At 33.9% G+C, this 23700-nt stretch overlaps 1 protein-coding gene across 1 annotated transcript in view; it reads right to left on the bottom strand.

The window, feature by feature from the left end:
* KCNT2 (potassium sodium-activated channel subfamily T member 2) overlaps nucleotides 1-23700 on the bottom strand; it is a 549106-nt gene that overhangs the window by 25679 nt on the left and 499727 nt on the right. The window contains exon 26 of the mRNA XM_044674907.1: nucleotides 12973-13264. Coding sequence (XP_044530842.1) covers nucleotides 12973-13264 — 292 coding nt within the window. The remainder of the gene's footprint in view (nucleotides 1-12972; nucleotides 13265-23700) is intronic.

The following is a 23700-nucleotide window of genomic DNA, read 5'->3' on the forward strand; positions in this document are numbered from 1 at the left end:
TTGATTTTTTTACACAATTGATTTAACTACTTGTATATTTGAGTAATTAGACCCCTGTCAGAGTTTTTTATTATACAGATTTTTTCCCAATTTGTTGTTTCCCTTCTAATTTTGGCTACATTGTTTTTGTTTGTACAAAAGCTTTTTAGTTTAATATAATCTAAACCATTTATTTTACATTTGTAATTTTCTCTAAATCTTGCTTGGTTTTAAAAGCTTTCTTTTCCCAGAGATCTGACAAGTATACTATTCTGTGTTCACTTAACTTATTTATAGTTTATCTCTTTATATTCAAACCATTCACCCATTCTGGATTTATATTAGTGTAGGGTGTGAGCTGATGATCTAAACCTAATCTCTCCTTTATTGTTTTCTAAATTTCCCAGCAGTCTTTTGTCAAATAGTGGATTTATGTCCGAAAAGTTAGGCTCTTTGGGTTTATCATATACTGTCTTGTTGACGTCACTTACCCCAAGTCTATTCCACTGATTCTCCCTTCTGTCTCTTAGCCAGTACCATATTGTTTTGATGATTGCTGCTTTATAGTATAATTTAATATCTGGTACTACTAGGCCACCTTCCTTCACATTTTTTTCATTATTTCTCTTGATATTCTTGATCTTTTGTTACAGTTGTTCCTAATTCAGTAAAAAAGATTTTTGGTGGTTTGATAGGTGTGGTGCTAAATAGGTAAATTAATTTGGGTAGAATGGTCATTTTTATTATGTTAGCTCTTCCTACTGATGAGCAATCTATGTTTTTCTAATTGTTTAGATCTAGTTAAACACTATATATCTTAAACAATCAACAAGCTTCATCTGCAATGGGGATAAATTAGGAGACTTACGAATAAGATCAGGAGTGAAACATGGGTGTTCATTATCACCTCTGTTATTTAACATTGCACTTGAAACAGTAGCAGCAGCAATAAGAGATGAAATAGAAATTGAATGTATTAAAAATAGGCAATGAGGAGACCAAGCTATCACTCTTTACAGATGATATGATGGTCTACTTAAAATATCCTAGAGAATCAACCAAAAAGTTAGTGGAACTAATCAACAACTTTAGCAAAGTTGCAGGATACAAAATAAATGCACATAAATCATCCACATTTCTATGCATTTCCAACACATCTCAGCAGCAAGAGTTAGAAAGAGAAATGCCATTTAAAATCATCCTAGACAATATAAAATACCTAGGAATCTATCTACAAAACAAACACAGGAATTATATGAACATAACTACAAAACACTCTCTAAACAATTAAAACTAGATCTAAACAATTGGAAAAACATTGATTGCTCATGGGTAGGATGAGCTAACATAAAAAAATGATCCTTCTGCCCAAATTAATTTACTTAGTGTCATACCTATCAAACTACCAAGAAACTTTTTTTCTGAATTAGAAAAAAACAATAACAAAAATTTATCTGGAAGAAAAAAAGATCAAGAATATCAAGGGAAATAATGGAAAAAATGTGAAGGAATGTGGCTTAACAGTACCAGATGTTAAACTATACTATAAAGCAGTGGTCTTCAAAACAATATGGTACTGGATAGAAGGGATGATGAGTGGAATAGACTTGGGGAAAATGACCTCAGCAAGACAGTCTATGATAAACCCAAAGAGCCCAACTTTGGGGACAAAAATCCCCTCTTTGACAAAAACTGATTGGAAAATTGGAAAATAGTATGGGAAAGATTGGGTCTAGATCAACATCTCACACCCTATAAAAAATAAAATTCAGAATGGGTGAATGACATGAATATAAAGATGGAAACTATAAGTAAATTAGGTGAACATGGAATAGTATTCTTGTCAGATCTCTGAGAAAGGTAAGATTTTAAAACCAAGCAAGAGTTAGAAAAAATTACAAAATATAAAATAAATAATTTGATTACATTAAATTAAAAAGGTACAAACAAAAACAATGCAACCAAAATTAGAACGGAATCAACAAATTAGGGGAAATATTTATAACAAAAAACTCTGACAAAAGGTCTAATTACTTAAATATATACAGAGCTAAATCAGTTGTACAAGAAATCAAGCCATTCTCCAACTGATAAATGGGCAAGGGATATGAATGGGCACACATTCTTGAGGAACCAGGGTACTTGCTTATTTTTTCTCTAATTCTTGACACATTTCCTGACATAAAAACAGACCTACAATAAATGTTTTACCATTATTTCTTTCATTCACTATGTCCTCTCCCAATCAAACTAGAATATTTTCTATTTCTCATCCACACCAAGCATTTCTCTACTCTTTTCCATACTTAGAGTCACTGCTTCTCACATCTAGAATTCCTTCTCCAACCATACTCTTCCTTTTTATATTTTACCCTTCTTTAAAGCCCTGACAAAAATATTATTTCCTCTATACATGAAGTGTCCTTTGAATCTCAGCACTTGGAAACACTTTTTCATTACTTCGCCATTTCATTTCCATTAGAATCTTATTTTATATTAATGTCATTGTCTATTTCTATTATAGTTTAATACATATTTGGAATGTCACTTATGTCAGTAGATTATTGTAAGTCCCATGAAAGCAGCAATTGAAAAGATCTTGAAACATATTGCTAAGAATTAATAATATTAGACTTCTGGGTTTAGATGGTAGCAGAGTAGAAGCAGGGTGACTTTCTCTCCTTACCAACTGATATAGTGTACCTCCAAAGGAAAAAAAATCCAAATGAAAAAAGGGACCCCACAATAGGGTGCAGTTTCAAAGGTACGTGGGATTTGGACACTTCAGCTCTATAAGGGGGGGGGGGGATAGCTACCATCAAAATGTGAGCTGATCAACCCTCCCCCATAACACCAAGAGTACCAGAGTCAGAGGCTGAGCTCCAGAGTTAGAGTGAGTGGGGGCACAAAATCTATCTCCTTGGCAGCTAACTGGCACTACTAGGAGCTTGGCCCTGAAAGCAACAAGACCTGAGACCCCAGGAGGCTTGAGAGAGCAGACCTTGGACACAGGAGTGAGGCTGAGAGAGACAGTGACAGCAATCTCAGAATCAAGGGAAAAGCTCAGGTGGAGGAGCAAGCATGGGCCAATTTCTGGGCTCTTGGCAACTTGCTAGACCATTGAGGTTTGACCATGAAAACAGCTAGACAAGAGGCCCCGGGAGGGTCCCCAGAGAAGCCAGGAGACTCATGAAGTAGCCTCAGGCAAAAACTGCTTCCTAACTCCAAACAAAGAGAATTAGATTGCCTTACTCAGACTTCTGGTGGAGAAAGCATAATGATGCCAAGCAAGGCCTAAGAAATAAACAAGATGACCAAGAAAAACTCTAACACTTGATAACTTCTGCACAGAAGTAAAACAGTAATCAGATGAGGACAAACAATTAAAGACATCGAAATCTTCCCCAAAAAATGAAAATGGGTCACAAGATCTTTAAGAGTTCAAATCTGAGATCATGAAAAAGATTGAAGATATCTGGCAAGAAAATAACAGTTTGAAAAGCAGAATTTCACAACTGGAAAATGAGGCTCAGAAATCAAATGAATTGATAATCAAATTGAAGACCAGAAATGAACAGGTTGAAATTTTGTAGAGACAGCCCAGATTGAAAAGGAAAACCAAAAGATTATGCCTTAAAAACAGTCTTTAAAAACTAAAATTGGGCAAGTAGAAGCCAATGATCTCACAAGACAACAAGAATTAATAAAGCAAAGTCAAAAGACTGGCAAAATAGAAGGAAACATGAAACAACTCAATGAGAAAATAATAGAGCAAGAAAATAGGTCTAGAAGTGGCAAATTCAGAATTATTGGTTTTCCAGAAAAATCAGATGAATAGAAACCTAGATATCATATTACAAGAAATTATACAACAAAACTGCCCCTATGTCCTCAAACAAGAAGGCAAAATAGACATTGAAAGGATCCATAGATCACCCTCTATATACTAAATCCTTAGAAGACAACCCCAAGGAATGTAATATCTAAATTCAAAAGTTTCCAAGTGAAGGAGAAAATATTACAAGAAGCCAGAAAAAGACCATTCAGATATAAAGGAACACCAATCAGGATTACACAGGATCTGGCAGCCTCTACAGTATAAGACCACAAGGCTGCTTGGAGCATGATATTCAGAAAGGCAAGAGAATTGGGTTTATAACCAAGGATCATTTACTCATCAAAACTGACTATATACTTCCAAGGGAAAGTATGCGCATTCAACACGATATATTTCCAAGCATTTGCAAGAAAAGACCAGGACCAAATGGAAAGTTTGATATCCTACCACACAAAAAACAAACAAACAAACAAACAAACAAAAAACAAGAGAAATATGAAAAGGTAAATAAGAAAGAGAGGGGAAAGAAAGGAAACTCATCTTTAAATTGCCTTCTTCAAGGGCTTAAATTAGTTCAAATTAATCATTTGTATTTCTATATGGAGAAATATTATGTGTAATTCTAAAAATTGTACTCACTATTATAGTAATTAGAAGAATTAGTAATGAGAAGAGGTTGGAGTACTAAATGGTCTAAAATGATATGAAGGGGAAAAGTGTGAGGAGGAGAATAGAAGATGGCACCAAGATCAACTTAAAAGAATAAGAAAAATAGGATAATCTATACCACACAAAGAGGGCATGGGAATGGGAGGGGAGGAATACTATTATAAGAAGGAGAGGAAGAAAGCTTTAAGAGGAAATACTTAGATCTTATGCTCAGCAGAATTAATCCTGAGAGGGGAGAGTAGCTAGATCCACTAGGATATCAAATTTTATCTAACCATATGGATAAAGTCAGAAGGGATAAACCAAGGGGGGAGTGGGGTGGGAAGTTCTTAAAGGGAGGGGGAGAGAATTCATTCAGGCTTAAAAATAATAAGAGGGGAAGGAAGGGGGTGGAAAGGGTAGTAAACCAAGGGAGGGGACAAGGGGGATTGATTTAAAACAAATCACTGGTTTAAAAGGAAATACCACAAGAAGAAGGTGTAGAACTAGGAGAGTATACCAAAATGTTGGGGAATACACAACTGAAAATTCGAACACTGAATGTGAATGGGATGAACTCACCCATATAAAAGGAAGCAAATAGCAGAGAAGATTAGAAACCAAAATCCTACCATATGTTGTCTACAAGAAACACACGAGGCAGGTGGACATAGACAGGGTTAAGGTCAATGGTTAGAGAAAAATCTTTTGGGCTTCAACTGAGAAAAAGAAGGCAGGAGTGGCAATCATGATTTCTGATAAGCCAAAGTAAAAACAGATCTGATTAAAAGAGATAGGGAAGGTAATTACATCCTAATAAAAGGCAGTATAGATAATGAGGAAATAATAGTACTCTACAAGTACGGAACAAATGGTATAGCATCCAAATTTCTAAAGGAGAAACTGGCACAACTCAAGGAGGATATATATAGTAAAACCATACTAATGGGAGATCTAAACATTCCTCTTTCAAATCTAGATAAATCAAACCAAAAACTAAATAAGAAATAGATGAGAGGTGAATGAAATCCTAGAAAAATTAGAGTTAATAGATATGTGGAGAAAAATAAATGGGGAAAAAAGGAATATACCTTCTTTTCAGCTGTACATGGTACATTCACAAAGACTGACCATGTACTAGGGCATAGAAACATGACAAACAAATGCAAAAGAGGAGAAATAATAAAAGTAACTTTTTCAGATCATAATGAAATAAAAATAATAATCAGTAAGGGCACATGGACAGGCAAACCAAAAACTAATTGGAAATTAAATAATATGATTCTCAAAATCAGATAGTTAAAGAAGAAATCATAGAAACAATTAATAATTTTATTGAAGAGAATGACAATGATGAGACATTCTACCAAAATCTTTGGGATGCAGCTAAAGCAGTAGTCAGGGGGAAATTCCTATCATTGAGTGTATATATTAAGAAATTAGAGAGGACAAAGATCAATGAACTGGGCATGCAAATCAAAAATCTAAAAAGGGAACAAATTAAAAATCTCCATATGAAAACTAAATTAGAGATTATAAAATTCAAAGGAGAAATCAATAAAATTGAAAGTAAAAGAACTATTGAATTAATAAATAAGACTAGAAGCTGTACTTTGAAAAAATAAATAAAAATGACAAAGTACTGGTCAATCTAATTTAAAAAAGGAAAGAAGAAAACCAAATTGACAGTATTAAAGATGAAAAGGGAGACCTCACCACTAATGAAGAGGAAATCAAGGCAATCATTAAAAACTATTTTGCCCAATCGTATGACAATAAATATAGAAATCTAGGTGATATGAATGAATATTTACAAAAATGTAAATTGCCTAGATTAACAGCAGAAGAAATAGAATACTTAAATCCCATATCAGAAAAAGAAATTGAACAAGCAATCAAAGAACTCCCTAAGAAAAAATCCCCATGACCAGATGGATTCACAAGTGAATTCTATCAAACATTCAAAGAACAACTAATACCAATACTATACAAATTATTTGACACAATAAGCAAAGAAGGTGTTCTACCAAACTCCCTCTATGACATAAATATGGTAATGATCCCAAAGCCAAGTAGGTCAAAAACAGAGAAAGAAAACTACACACCAATCTCCCTAATGAACATAGATGCTAAAAAATCTTTTTTTTTTTAATTTTGGTGGTATACATTTTATTTATTTATTTATTTTTAAGCCCTTACTGTGTATTGGCTCCAAGGCAGAAGAGTGGTTAGGGTAGACAATGGGGGTTAAGTGACTTGACCAGAGTCACACAGCTGGGAAGTGTCAGGGGTCAGATTTGAACCTAGGACCTTCTGTCTCTAGGCCTGGTTCTCAATGCACTGAGCTATCCAACTGCCACCAGATGCAAAAATCTAAAACAGAATACTACCAAAAAGACTCCAGCAAGTGATCACAATTTATTCATTATGATCAGGAGGGATTCATATCAGTAATTCAAGGATGGTTCAACATTAGGAAAACCATCCACATAACTGATCATGTCAACAAGTAAACCAACAAAAATCACATGATTATCTCAATAGATTTTGAAAAAGTTTTTGACAAAATACAACACCCATTTCTACTGAAAACACTAGAAAATTTAGGAATAGAAGGGCCTTTCCTAAAAATAATAAATGCTATATATCTAAAACCATCCACAAACATCATCTGCAATGGGGATAATTTAGAAGCATTCCCAATAAGATCAGGAGTGAAAAAAGAATGCCCACTGTCACTCTATTATTTAATATTGTACTGGAAACACTAACAGTAGCAATTAGAAAAGAAAAAGAAATTGAAGGTATTAAAATAGGCAATGAGGAGACCAAGCTATCACTCTTTGCAGATGATAAGATGGTCTACTTAAAAAAATCCTAGAGAATCAACTAAAAAGTTAGTGGAAATAATCAATAACTTTCGCAAAGTTGCAGGATACAAAATAAACACACACAGACCATCAGCATTTCTATATATTTCCAACATATTGCAATAGGTAGAGTTAGAAAGAGAAATTCAATTTAAAATCACCATAGAAAATATAAAATACTTAGGAATCTAACTGCCAAGACAAGCACAGGAATTATATGAACACAACTACAAAATACTTCCTAAACAATTAAAACTAGATCTAAACAAATGGAAAAACATTGATTGCTCATGGGTAGGATGAGCTAACATAATAAAAATGTCTGTTCCACTCAAATTAATTTACTTATTTAGTGCCATACCTATCAAACTACCAAGAAACTTTTTTTCTGAATTAGAAAAAAACTATAACAAATTTCATTTGGAAGAATAAAAGACTAAGAATATCAAGGGAATAATGAAAAAAATATGAAAGAAGGTGGCCTTGCAGTACCAGATCTTAAACTACTACTACAAAGCAGTAGTCATCAAAACAATATTGTACTGGCGAAGAGACAGAATGGAGTACCAGTGGAATAGATTAGGGGTAAGCGACCTCAGCAAGACAGTTTTTGATAAAGCCAAAGAACTGAGCTTTTGGGACAAAAACCTGCTATTTGACAAAAACTGCTGGGAAAACTGGAAAACAATATGGGAGAGACTGGGCCTAGATCAACCTCTCACACCCTATACCAAGATAAACTCAGAATCGGTGAATGATTTGAATATAAAAAAGGAAAATATAAGTAAATTGGGTGAGCACAGAATTGTTTACTTGTCAGATCTATGGGAAGGGAAAGATTTCAAAACCAAGCAAGAGTTAGAAAGAAATCACAAAATGTAAAATAAGTAATTTTGACTACATTAAACTAAAATTACATACCAAAATTAGAAGGGAAACAAAAAATTGGGAAAAAGTCTTTATAACAAAAAACGCAGATAAAGGTCTAATTACTCAAATATACAAGGAGCTAAATCAATTGTACAAAAAAATCAAGCCATTTCCCAATTGGTTAAATGGGTAAGGGACATGAATAGGCAATTCTCAGATAAAGAAATCAATACTATCAATAAACACATGAGAAAGTATTCCAAATCTCTAATAATTAGAGAAATGCAAATCAAAACAACTCTGAGGTATCACCTCACACCTAGCAGATATACTAAAATGACAGCAGCGGAGAGTAATGAATGTTGGAGGGGAAGTGGCAAAATTGGGACATTAATGCATTGCTGGTGGAGTTGTGAACTGATCCAACTATTCTGGATGGCAATTTGGAACTATGCTCAAAGGGCTTTAAAAGACCATCTGCCTTTTGATCCAGCCATAGCACTGCTTGGATTATACCCTGAAGAGATAATAAGGAAAAAGAGTTATACAAAAATATTTATAGCAGCTCTCTTTGTGGTGGCAAAAATTTGGAAAATGAGAGAATGTCCTTCGATTGGGGAATGGCTGAACAAATTGTGGTATCTGTTGGAGGAATTTCATGTGAACTGGAATGACCTCCAGGAGTTGATGCAGAGTGAAAGGAGCAGATCCAGGAGAACATTGTACATAGAGACTAGTACACTGTGGTACAATCAAACACAATGGACTTCTCTACTAGCACCAATGTAAGGATCAGGAGCAAAGCTGAAGGACTTATGAGAAAGAAAACTAGCCACATTCAGAGGAAGAACTGTGGGAGGAGAAACACAGAAGAAAAACAACTTCTTGAACACATGGGCTGTTGGGGATATTGTTGGGGATGTAGACACTACATGATAACTCTAGTCCAATTATCAATAATATGGAATTAGGTCTTGAACAATGATACATGTAAAACCCAGTGGAATTGAGCGTTGACTAAGGAGGGTTAGGGAGGTTTGGGGGAGAGGGAAAGAACATGAAATATGTAACTATGGGAAAATATTCAAAATAAAAATAAAAAAATTAATAATATTTTTAGAGAATGAATGAGTGAGTGAATCCCTGAATGTCCATCAGCTCTAGATCTTTCTGATACTCATGGTAATCTGTTTATTTTGCAGAAAAGGAAGTGAAATGTTAACTGAGGAAACCCTTGGTAATTGCTTTAGTTTATTTTGAGTAATGTGATCCATCTTCCTCTCATGATAGGGTGGGTGACAAAGGTCAATTTAGTCATAGATTTATCTCTACAGTAGTAATATGATATATAAGAACCATCTGATTAGTATGATTATTATAAAATAATATTTGGCTGAGACAGGTCATCCAAAATATCACTATTTTAATCAGGATATAAAAGCTTCTTTAGGACAATATGACTAGATTCTATACCATACAGAGCCATTGTCATTTATATTTTAATCGTCTGAAAAGATTCATTTCTAATTCCTTACAGTTGATCTCTGATCTTAAGCTGACAGTTCTTCCCTAATAGTATTTGATGTCAGAATCTGTCAGCTCCTCTAGCAGGAATCTCATTCTGAAAGCAAAATTGAATGTTTTTACTGTTAAAAATGCCAATCATTTTATCATCAAAGGATTTCACTTTCCTCTTTTTTTTAGTATGGGTATTCCCAGCAAGTGTGAGGAGCTTTCTGATCATCCCAAAGAATCCATAATTGGCAGAAACCATGTCCAAAGCACTCTGAGTTTCCATAGATCAACATTCATTAGGTTTTCTCTCCATGTTTATACCCTCTTATCATTTCACCAAAAAGCCCAAAGAGCGATAAAAGAATGCTTGCCCTTTGATCCAGCCATACCATTGCTAGGTTTGTACCCCAAAGAGATCATAGATAAACAGACTTGTACAAAAATATTTATAGCCACTCTCTTTGTGGTAGCAAAAAACTGGAGAATGAAGAGATGCCCTTCAATTGGGGAATGACTGAACAAATTGTGGTATATGCTGGTGATGGAATACTATTGTTCTCAAAGGAATAATAAATTTGAGGAATTCCATGTGAACTGGAAAGACCTCCAGGACTTGATGCAGAGTGAAAGGAGCAGAGCCAGAAGAACATTGTACACAGAGACTAATACACTGTGGAAAAAAATCGAATGTAATGGACTCCTGTGATGGCAGCAATGCAATGACCCAGAACAATTTTGAGAGTCTTATGAGAAATAAAACTATCAACATTCAGAGGAAGAACTGTGGGAGTAGAAACACAAAAGAAAAACAACTGCTTGAACACATGAGATAATGGGTATATGATTTAGGATGTAGACTCTAAACGACCACCACAGTGCAACTTTCAATAATATGGAAATAGGTCTTGATTAATTACACATATAAAACCCAGTGGAAATGCACGTTGGCTATGGGGGGTGTTTGGGGAGAGAGAAAGAAAATAAATCATGTAACCATGGAAAAATTTTTTAAAAAATTTAAAAAAATGAATTAAAAAAAAGGAAAAAGTGAAACAATCTCTGCCCTCAAAAAAAATCACATCTTATATTTTTTCCTTGATTCAGTCTAGTTTGCAGAAACTCCTCTGAAAGTTTTTGGTTAAACTGGTACCATGCTTTCCTTGGGGCAGCTAAATGATACAGTAAAGAGAGTGTTAGGTATGAAGTCAGAAAATATATTCTTTCTAAATTCAAATCTGACCTAAGTCACTTACTCACTGTGTTGACATAGATATTTATTAACACTGGACAAGCCACTTAATCCTGTTTGCCTCTGTTTCTTCATCTGTAAAAGGAGCTGAAGAAGGAAATGGCAAGTCACTCCTACAACTTTGTAAAGTAAACACCAAATATGGTCATAAGTAGTTGGACAAGATTGAAATAACTGAACAAAAATAAATGTCTTTCCTCATATTCTTCTAATTGGCAAAAGCCCATAAGAACTAGTTGTTTACCCATATGAATAAGCAAAATTGACTTGTTTTACTTAATCATAATTACTCTATGAAACTTGCCACAAACTTATCTGTAGAAAAAAAGCAAAAAGAATAATATATTAATAGGCTTCTCAAATAACACAGATATACAATGATTCACTATGTCTTAAAAATAAAGAAGATATTAAATAAAGAAAACAGAAGTATGGTTTTTTTGCTAAATATGTTCACTATTTAGGATCCTATTTATAGATCTTTGGGTAGGAGAAAAATCTGTCATTATTCTTTCAAAATATTTGCTGAGCATGAGCCTAAGTACAAATTTCATAGGTCTGTTGAATTCAACTACAGTGTCTCTTGCTTATAAGAGTAAGTTTGCCAAGCTCCAAACATCAGCATAGCAAAGAAAATTGTCTCTATTTTAACAGGCAGAAAAAAAGTTAGTTTCTGATTAAAGTTATTTCAGCATCAGTTGTCTGTGTGCATTAAGAATGTCAACCAATTATGGTCAACATCAAAAATTGATGTGAAATTAGGAGGAAATAATAGAAAGCATTGTGTGGAATAAAAAGAGCTACAAAGAAATCTATTGGAATTTCTGTTTTAATCTTGAAATAACTATTTCAAATTGCCAACTCTGAAAACTAGAAAAATTAATTGGTATTGACTTCAGGCATGATGAATAAATATATACTAGAAAGCAACAAAATTTTGTGCTTCTTTTTTTTAAACCCTTACCGTTTTAGTCTTAGAATCAATACTGTGTATTGGTTCTAAGGCAGAAGAGCAGTAAGGTTTAGGCAATGGGGGCTAAGTGACTCGCTCAGAGCCACAGAGTTAGAAAGTGTCAGAGGCCAGATTTGAACCCAGCATCTCCAGTGTCTAGGCCTAACTCTCAATAATTGTGAGTGTTTTACCTTTGTTATATTATCTGACCTTTCCAACAACCAAGGGAGATCTTCATTTTACAAATGAGGAAATTTAATTTGAGAAAGGTAAGTGAATTGCCCATTGTCACACATTCAGTGTCTAAAGAATTTGAATTTAGGTCTCCCGACTCCTAGTTCAACACTCTGTCCACTGCATTATCTATCTTCCAAACATTAAATACTATAATTTCAGAAGGATTAACATATCAAAAGACACAAAGGGCAGCAGAAAGTCACAATGTGGGTCTAAGTATACTGAAGAATATGTTCAACAACAAACAAAACAAAACTTGTTTTAACACTATTATTTTTTGTAATATGTAATTTATATATTTTAAAATTTATTAAATTTTCAATTAAACTTAATTAATTAAAGATATAGTTTATTGTTATAATTTAATTAATACCATTAATACGTTTTTCTTTCATTAGTCCAGGAAAGTTGTGAAAAAGGTGAACTGAACCAAAACTACTCTCACCAAATTTAATATTAACACTCTATTCAACTTGGAGTTTAGAGAAACATTTTGTAGTCCAATGCTTCAAAATTAATGGTTTGGATTTGTATCCTGATTCATGTCATACACATGAATTCATGTCATATATTCATACATATATTCATGTCATACACATGAATGGACTGAGCTATATTTATACCAAAAATGTTGAACAATCATCTTGAACAAAAAAAAAAAAAAAGCCAAACTAAATTCCCTTCAAAAGGTCATTAGATTAGTTCTATTTACAGCCTTATTAAATTACTTGATTTATTTGCAGACCCTTGCAGAGAGGAATTAGAGAGGAAAATATCAAGCCCTTATTATATAATAAATTCTTAAAAATCATACCGTATCCTACTGTGGTGAGACCCAGGTGCTTCATTCTGTTTTTCACAAGTTCAGCAAGCTCCTGTCTTTCTGATCTCCTATACAGGTTCAGTCGCTGTTGGCTTATTTTTTCAGCCATTTTACCAGAGTGCTTTGGAACTTTTCTGCTCAGCCTACGTGCCCACTGCATACTCTTTCGCCTAAGCAATGGATGGTCTGATTGGTCACTAGATGTTGAATTGCGATGGTTGTTGCGGTGGTGACTTTGTTCTTTGGTATCTTCCCAGTCTTCTACACTGATTGATATTTGTGACTATAAAGAAAATTAATATTAACAATTAGATCTTTTAAAATAGAGATTTTTAGAAAATATAATCATACCCTTCATTTAAGAAAATACTGAACACTTGTATCCTGACACATATAAACAGATAACAATGAGAATATCCATTTCAAGGGGCAAAAGCCCATTAATTAATACTTCTTGCTCTTCTGTAACTAAAAATGTTTTTGGAAGTAAAGCTTTTTAACTTTTTGTTGCATGAACCAAATGAAATATCTTTGCTCATTGAAATAGAAATTTTGATTTTCTTTAAACATTTTAATTGCTAAAATGTGGAGTTTTTATTAAATTGAATTATTTCTTTAAGAGGCTACCACCTGACGATAAGCTATTACATAAACACTGCTTTCATATACAAATTTCATATTTAATAAAAGGAAAATAAGAGTTTTAATGAGTTCACACTGATTAAAGTCTTATGAGAACAAAGTTAAAAGTGTGTCCAGAAGAAACATAAAGACAGAAAACATCATGTCAGGCAGATTATTACTCATATGCATGCTAGTTTGTGACTCTTAAGCCCTAAAGTTCCACAATAGTGTCTTAGATGAATGATGGGATGAACACCCAAAAATGAATATTCTGATTAAAAGCCCATATCTGCTTCCTATATCTGATTCATGAGTGGGAAAAGAATTCTAGGAGGCAGTTGATCCACTGGTGGTCTGGATCATGAATCACTTGTACCTTCCCTGATCTGATTAGGAAAGGTTGCTAATTTTGCATATAAGGATTAGATGACATTTGCTAAACTGTTAGTTCAATAATATCAATCCCTAATCCTTAATGCAAATGACCATGACAGTTATTGGGCACAGAATATTCAGTTGTAATTTCCCAATTCATAAGTGGATCAATTAATGTTCAAACATGGATTCACTTCTAGAACTTCTGTCTAAACCTGTTTTGTCTAATTTCATCAGTTTTAGGAGCTATCACCAAAAGGAATCTGCTAGTACTTTTCTACATTCCAAAACACCTTGATATAATTCCTTATCTTCTCCACAATTCTAGTTTCTTATTAAAAAGACACTCATTCTTCCTCAGGTAAAAGCCTCAATTCCTTCCCTTCTATGATCTCCAATGCATCTGAAATCATACATGGGTTCCTCATTAATGTTTGGTCTTCCTATTTATTTCTCCCCTAATATAAGCATCTCTATCTCCTCTTTTCTGAAAAACAAAACTCAAGCAAACCCACAGTAGACTCTGATGTCCTTATAATCTGTCATTTTATATTTCTCCTCCTTTTTCACAGCCATTGTCTCCATGTCCTCTGATCTCACTTTCAGCCATATATAATATGGCTTCTGATCTTATTATTTTTCTAAAATTACTTGCTCCAAATGTATTAATCATCTCTTACTTTGAAAATTTGATAGTCATTTTTGTGATGTTATCCTTCTTAACTCTTTAATCTTTCTGAAGCATTTGACACTGTTGACAATAGTTTTATTTTCATCTTGGAAGGACACTCCATCCCTGTGATCTTTTCCTCTAATTGGCTGGTTCCTCCCAAAACATCCATTTTAAGGAAAGAGCTCTGAGCAGCCATGTTTAAATTCCTCTCCAGGCTCTACTCTTAGCTCTCTAGAATTCTCCTTCATATTTCAACAAAGGTGACCCCCCCACCTCAAGTTTTTAAATTTTCTTTTCATGTGTTTACTTTCTGCATTAGAATGTAAGCTCCTTGAGGATGAGAATTGCTATTTTTTTCTTTTTATATTTTTTTATTTTCAGCATGTAGCATAGTGCCTGACATATAATAGGTACTGAGCAAATTACTTTTTTTTCATTTTGGCAACCACTTTTTCCTTCTGGATATTTTTTTCTTCTCAGGGTTTTCATGGTATTACTATCCTTTAGTTCTCTTCCTACATGTCTGATGAGGTCTCCTTTGCTTTGCTGGTTCATTTTCAATACCATGATAAATTACTGTGGCTATATCTCAAGGTTCTAAGGCCCTACTGTAAGAACCTATACAAGTTCTCTCTCAGGGGCTTGATTACTTCCTGCTGAGAGATGATGAGGGTCTAAATATGAGTGGATATCATATGAGAAGAGAAAAGAGGAAGGATATGAGACATATGTAGGTAAACACAATAAAACAAAATATTGATGGATAGAGATCAATCTGCATAAATCTACATGCTTAGATTCTGCTTACAACCATCTCCAATATTACAACCATAATACAGAAGCCTTTTTAGATTTTAAACTGGATCTTTTTCAATTTAGGCTGCCAAGTCATTCTTGAAATAAGAGCTACCTCCTAAGAGTATAAAGTTAAAGAAAAATTACAAGTTTATTTGTGATTCAACTTGTGAGATATTATTCCTATATCTTCTCCATAAATAAATCAACTAAAGAGAAAAAAACCTATTCATCCCTGATCACCATAAAAATGGTGATGACTTAATAATTGATATTCTTGCTTTAGCTTTCACTTTTCCACTCCATTCTCTACACAGGTAACAAAGTGAATTTCCCACAGTGTAGGTTTAATTTCTTCTTCATTGGTTGTGGGCTTCACCATTTTCATTTTTAATACTGGTAATAAGCTTTTTTAAGCAAATTAACAAATGGTTTATCTATTTTATTTATCTTTTCATAAAACCTTCAAACACTTTCATAAAAATAAGGCCAACTGCCTCATTTATTAGTTCAATGGTAATATTTTCAATTCTATTTTTTCTCTCCTTTAATTTTCAGTATTTCCAATTAGGTTTTTAATTGGGAATTTTTTATTTGTTTTTTTTTTCCTAAATTTCTTATTTGCATACTAATTGCACTGATCTGCTCTTTCTCTATTTTATAGATATAAATATTTAGAGATATAAATTGCCCCATCTACAGTTTTGCCTGCAGCCCATAAATTTTGGTATATTGTCTACTCATAGTCGTCTTCTTTAATGAAATTACAAATTGTTTCTATGATTTATTCTTTGACTCACTAATTCTTTAGGAAAAATTATTTAGTTTCCAATTAAATTTAGTCTTGCTTTCCCCTTCACTTTCTTGAATGTAATTTTTTATTGCATTATGGCCTGAAAATAATGTATTTACTAGTTCTGCTTTTCTACATTTGGTTGTAAAGTTTTTAAGACCTTTTAAATGGTCAGTTTTTGTGAATGTGCCATACATAACTGAGAAAAAGGCATATTTCTTTCCATTCCCATTCAGTTTTCTCCACAGGTCCATTTTATAAAAATTTTCTAAGGTTTTATTTACCTCCTTAATTTTGTCCTTAATATATATATATATCCACTTCTTAGAGGGAAAGATTGAAGTAGTCCACTAGTAAAGTTTTATTATTTCCTCCTTTAACTCATGAGACTTCTTTAAATATTTTCATGTTATACCATGTGATACTTATTTTTTATCATTAATGTTATTTCATTGTTTATCACATCTTTTATCAAGATGCATTTTCCTTCTTTATATCTTTAAATTAGATGATTTCATTTTTTAATTTTTGCTTTATCTGCAATAATTGTTACCCCATGCTTAAAAAAATTAACCAAAGAATAATGATTCTCCTCCAACCCCTTATTTTTACTCCGTTTCTTTATTTTAAGTACACTTCTTATAGCATATTTTGAGGTTCATCATTTAGAGTATGATCAATTAATAAGTTCATCCAACTAGCACTGGATTAATTCCTCTATCTAATCCCTTCTCTCCTACTTCCCTGCTGCTGAATGAATCACTAAACAACACTGATTGGGTTGAATACATATTTATTACATAATCTTAACTGAGTACTCACTACTGCAAGACAATGTTCTTATGCCTTCCTAATCAATTCACTATATGATTCACTGCAGTAGCTTTTTTCAAATCTATTCACCCCTTCTCAAGTCTCTCATAGCCTTCCTCTGGCACTCCAACCATGCTGGTATATTCTCTCCACTTTGACTATTATAATAGTTTTCTGGTTGGACTACATTTTCCTATAAAATAATATAATTTTCACAAAGCTTATCTTATTCACAATTGATATTCAATTTCTTGATTTCTTCATTTTAAATGAAATTTCCTCTACTAGTCACTTTCATGCTCCCACTCATTCCTTAGCCTTCCTCATTTCCATCACATAATTATTTACAAGTAATTTGGAGGAGCTTATATGAAGCAAATAAGATAGATGCAGAAATTCTACATGATTGCAATATAATAGTTCACATTTAACATTCTAAATTGTTTTATTGAAATAATTAACATTCTTGTTTTTTATTTTAATTTTTTTCCAGATTACTTGTTGGGACAATTTTAAATAACTTTCTTTTTTTTTAATTTTTATTTAGAATATTTTTCCATGGTTACATAATTCATGATCTCCACCCCCACCCCTGCTCTCTCTTCCGCCCTCCCAAAGCCAACAAGCAGTTCCACTGGGTTATACAAGTATCATTGTTCAAAACCTATTTCTGTTATTCACTTTTTAGTAGAATGTTCCTTTAACATCAAAACCCTAATCACATCCCTATCACACTATGTGACTGAGCATATATTTTTCTAATGCATTTCTCGTTCCAAAATTCTTTCTTTGGATGTGGATAGTGTTCTTTCTCCCAAGTTCCTCTGGACTGCTCTGGGTCATTGCATTGCTGCTAGTAGAAAAGTGTGTTACATTTGATTATGCCATAATGTATCCATCTCTGTGTACAATGTTTTTCTGGACTTCTGAGTTAAGATGGTTGCAGAGTAGTTGCAGGACTCTTAACTTTCCTCACCACCAACCATATATGATACATCAAAAAGACAAAAAACCAAATCCTGATGAAAGAAGGGACTCCACAATAGGGCACAGCATTGAAGGTACGTGGGATTTGGAAACTTCCATAGTATACGGGGGTGAAAAAGCTCCCACCAAAAGGAGAGCCGATCAACCCTCCACAACCCCACCTAAGGTGCCAGGGCCAGAGCCAGTGTGCCAGAATTACAGCTAGGCTGCGGCAATCTCTACTGTCTTGGTAGCTGACTAAGAGCACCAGGGACCTACTCCTGAAAGCAGCTAGACCTGAGACCCCAGGAGGCTAAAGAACACAGATCTTGGGCGCAGAGATAGAGCAGAGGGGGTGGAAGACAGAAGGATGAGGAGACTACTGGAAAAGTAGCCTCAGGCAAAAACTGTTCTGTAGCTCCATACAGAGAGCCTGCCCTCCTCCCTCAGACTTCTGGCTGAGAAGGAAAATCAGCATAGTGAAAGCAAGCAATGCCCAAGAAATAACCACCAGAAAGTATTAAAAAAAAAAAGGCATTAATCCTGGACATTTTTTACAGAGAAAGAATTCAGGCCACAGAGCAAACAGAGGAGGACAAACAAGTAAACACATCCAAACTTTCTCCAAAACATGGAAATTGATCACAAGCTCTTAAAGAGTTCAAATCTGAGATCATGAGAAAGGTGGAAGAGATTTGGCAAGAAAAGTGGGAAATAGTTCAAAAAGAAAATAACAGTTTAAAAGACAAAATTTTGCACTTATAAATATTTTCATATGTATTATGATGTGAAAGGAAACATATTGTCTCAACTAGAGAAAAATTAATACAGCAAATAAAATGAAGAATGGCATGATTCAATCTGTATTCAGACTATAAGTTCCTTCTGTGGCACTGAGTATCCTTTTTTGTCATGGATCCTTTGGAGTTTTCTTGGATCCTTGCATTGTTTATTATAGTCAATTCACTCACTGTTGAATATCATACATAATTGCTGTTACTGTGTATAATGTCCACCTGGTTCTGTTCACTTCAATTTACATCATTCATATAAGTATTTCCAGATTTTTTATGATCATTTTGTTCCTTATTTCTAATGATACAATAATATTCCATTACAATCATATACCACAACTTAAGTCGCCAAGTCTTTTTTTGCCACCACAGAAAGAGATGCTATGAAGATCTCTGTACTAGTATTTCCTTTTCCTTTATCTTTCATCTTTTTGGGATACAGATTTAGTAATGGTATTGCTGGGCCAAAAGGTAGAATTGGACATTCTAGTTTATAGTGATTGTATTTAGTAATCAGATGTTATTAATTTTATTAATATAAATTTAATCAACCAACACACATTTATTAAGGGCTTATAGGACAATTAAGAAGCAGAATTAATAGAGTGTGGGCTGTAGAATAAGGGAAATATGAGTCTAAATATAGTTCAGGATATTTATTTTTTTGTCTCTGGGCAAATTATTTAGCTTCTGTTTGTCTCATTTTCCTTAGTTGTAAAATGAGAATAATAATAGCACCTACCTCCTAGATTATTGTGATAATAAAATAAGATAATTTTGTAACATGTTTTGCAAACCTTAAATTAATACATATATACTAATTGTCATCAGTCATTACACCAGGTATTGAAGATATAAATAGTGTAGTATAGAGACAGGGGATCATGATAGTTTTTTTCAAGCTTTGGCTGAGTTCTGTAAGCAGTTAGGGGTTTGGAATCTTGAGGGAGAAAAAGTCAGTTGGTTTGTGAATCTCTTGGAGAGAGTTTCAGACCTGCTGAGCTGGTTCCTTACCTAGCTGTAGAAGTGAAATTTAACCTAGCTTTGAAATATTTATTTAAGGATTGTTAGTTTAGAGAAACCCTTTGTATCTTCATTCCCTTTATTACTTCCTACCTTTCCTTTCCTTACCTTATATGTCTGTGGAGTTAATAAGGAGAGTAAATTAGAGAGGAGATCAAATCTGTGAAGGGTTTAACTATATTTGATAATATTAATATATAAAGAAATTAGTCAGTCATCGTTTATTCCCTTTAGATATCAAGAGCACTTTGTAATCTGAGTTAAGGCAGGTCCTTGCTCAGATGCCATCTCTGCCTCCCTTCCCCCACCTGAGATTCCTGAGACAACTGTTAGGGCTTACTCAATCCACTTTCCTGACAAATCATCCTTTAAAAATAATAAATCCTTTTGTGTTTCAACAGACCTATTAGTATAATTTGTCAGTTAGTTATTAAGAGAGGGAAGAAGAGGGAAAGAACGAACATACTCTGGGCTTGAAGGAAGGTGTAACTTCAAAACAAGTCCCTTCCTGTGAAATTAACTAAGGCCTGTCGTTAATTTCAGTTCAGTCTATTTCTCTCAGTTTGTCTCTAAGTCTAAGTCCCAGTCTGTAAAGCCTGCTGTCTTTGCCTGTTTAGTTTAATTTCTCTTCTCCCTGGAAATCTTTGTTTCCCTTCAGTGTTATACTCCTGAATCTCCTTATTCCAGCCTACCTGTAACCTAGATTTCCTACTTAGCCAGTCCCTGACAACCTCCTTTCTAAATCCCCTTTTACCACACACCTTTCCTCAAATTATCCCCACTACAATAGTAAAGTTAGATATAAAAGGTAAAGACCTTATAGTGCCTTTACCATATAAGGAAGAGCATATACCAGGCATATTTGAAAGTCTGAGGTACTTATATGAAGTAATGCAAGGTTAAGTGAGCAGAACGAGAATAATATTAATTTACTATGATTAAAAACTATCTTCAAGGCGTCTAGATTAAGGAAAACTTTAAAAATGAGAACAATCATTTTTATTTCCAAAATAACTCTACAAAGTTAGGTATTTTATATATCTTCATCAATGAAGTTCAAAGGTCATCCCACTTGGCTAACAAGACAAAGGAAAATGATGAATGTTAGAGGAGATGTGGAAAAATTGGGAAGCTAGTTTTTATACTATAGATTTACAAGCCTTTTAAGAATGATTTTATGGACTTTTTAATGGATTATGAAGATGCTATCTGATTTCTTATTGAAGATATTGAAAAGTGTCACTAATGGGGAAAAAGGAGATAGATGATTAGTCTCAAAATGAGTTGGTTTCAAGAATAAAGAAAGGAACAGTTTACTATTTTCTCCCAATCATATGTTTAAGTTTTCCCAAGGTGTTTTTGGAAAAAATCTAAAGCCCAAGGACTGTACAAACTACTACCAACCTATTTGGAGGAGTCGTGTGATTCTAAATCCATGCATCACCACCTCTTATCCACTCCACTCAAATGAAAAAAGATGGTAGAGTTTTTTTGTTGGTTTTTGTTTTTTTCCCATTTTTAACATTTATTAATTTTCATTTTTAACCTGTTTACATGCTTCATACCCCTACTTTCCCCTTCACCCCCCGCATTCCTCCCACCCATGGCCAACGCACATTTCCACTGGTTGTAACTTGTGTCCTTGTTCAGGGCCTATTTCCACATTGTTGTTAGTTGCATTGGTGTGGTACTTTCGAGTCTACATCCCGAATCATGTTCACCTCAACTCATGCATTCAAGCAATTGATTATCTTCTATGTTTCCTCTCCTGCAATTCTTCCTCTGAATGTGGGTGGCATTCTTTACCATAAATCCCTCAGAGCTGTCTTGTGTCATTGCATTGTTGTTGGTACAGAAGTCCATTATATTCGATTTTACCATATTTTATCTGTCTCTGTGTACAATGTTCTTCTGGCTCTGCTCCTTTCACTCTGCATCATTTCCTGGAGGTCTCTCCAATTTGCATGGAATTCCTCCAGTTTATTATTCCTTTTAGTACCATAGTATTCCATCACCCACATATACCACAGTTTGTTCAGCCATTCCCCAATTGAAGGACATCCCCTCATTTTCCAGTTTTTTGCCATCACAAAAAGCGCAGCTATAAATATTTTCCTACAAGTCTGTTTATCTATGATCTCTTTGGGGTACAAACCCAGAAATGGTATGGCTGGATCAAAGGGCAGGCCCTTTGAGCATAGTTCCAAATTGCCAGCCAGAATGGTTGGATCAGTTCACAACTCCACCAGCAATGCATTAATGTTCCAATTTTGCCACATCCCCTCCAGCATTCATTACTCTCCCCTTCTTTCATTTTAGCCAATCTGCTAGGTGTGAGGTGATACCTCAGAGTTGTTTTGATTTGCATTTCTCTAATTATTAGAGATTTGGAACACTTTCTCATGTGCTTATTGATACTTTTGATTTCTTTACCTGAGAATTGCCTATTCATGTCTCTTGCCCATTTTTCAATTGGAGAATGGCTTGATTTTTTTATACAATTGTTTTAGCTCTTTGTATATTTGAGTAATTAGACCTGTCAGAGTTTTTTGTTATAAAGATTTCTTCCCAATTTGTTGTTTCCCTTCTGATTTTGACTACATTGTTTTTGTTTGTACAAAAGCTTTTTAGCTTGATATAATCAAATCAAAACCATTTAATTTACAATTTGTAATTTTCTCTAACTCTTGCTTGGTTTTAAAATCTTTCCTTTCCCAGAGATCTGACAGGTATACTATTTTGTGTTCACCCCTTCTGAATTTATCTTGGTGTAGGGTGTGAGATGTTGATCTAAACCTAATCTTTCCCATATTGTTTTCCAGATTTCCCAACAGTTTTTGTCAAATAGTGGATTCATGTCCGAAAAGTTGGGCTCTTTGGGTTTATCATACACTGTCTTGTTGACATCATTAACCCCAAGTCTATTCCACTGATCCTCCCTTCTATCTCTTAGCCAGTACCATATTGTTTTGGTGACTGCTGCTTTATAGTATAGTTTAATATCTGGTACTGCTAGGCCCCCTTCCTTTACATTTTTTTTCATTATTTCCCTTGATATTCTTGATCTTTTGTTATTCCAAATGAAATTTGTTATAGTTTTTCCTAATTCAGTAAAGAAGTTTTTTTGGTAATTTGATAGGTATGGCGCTAAATAGGTATATTAATTTGGGTAGAATGTTCATTTTTATTATGTTAGCTCATCCTACCCATGAACAATTAATGGCTTTCCAATTGTTGAGGTCCATTTTTATTTGTTTGGAAAGTGTTTTGTAGTTGTTTTCGTATAATAGCTGTGTTTGTTTTGTTAGATAGATTCCCAAGTATTTTATATTGTCTAGGGGGATTTTAAATGGTGTTTCTCTTTCTACCTCTTGCTGCTCTAATGTGTTGGAAATGTATAGAAATGCTGATGATTTATGTGCATTTATTTTGTATCCTGCCACTTTGCTAAAGTTGTTGATTATTTCTACCAGCCTCTTAGTTGATTCTCTAGGATTTTTTAAGTAGACCATCATATAATCTGCAAAGAGTGATAGCTTAGACTCCTCATTGTCTATTTTGATACCTTCAATTTCTTTTTCTTCTCTAATTGCTATTGCTAGTGTTTCTAGTACTATGTTAAATAATAGAGTTGATAATGGGCATCCTTGTCACTCCTGATCTCATTGGGAAGCTTCTAATTTATCCCCATTGCATATAATGCTTGTTGATGGTTTTAGGTAGATATTGTTTATTATTTTTAGGAAGGGTCCTTCTATTCCTATACTTTTCAATGTTTTCAATAGGAATGGATGCTGTATTTTGTCAAAGGCTTTTTCAGCATCTATTGAGATAATCATGTGATTTTTGTTTGTTAGACTGTT

The sequence above is a fragment of the Gracilinanus agilis genome, chromosome 4 (assembly GCF_016433145.1).
Source record: "Gracilinanus agilis isolate LMUSP501 chromosome 4, AgileGrace, whole genome shotgun sequence".
NCBI lineage: Eukaryota > Metazoa > Chordata > Mammalia > Didelphimorphia > Didelphidae > Gracilinanus > Gracilinanus agilis.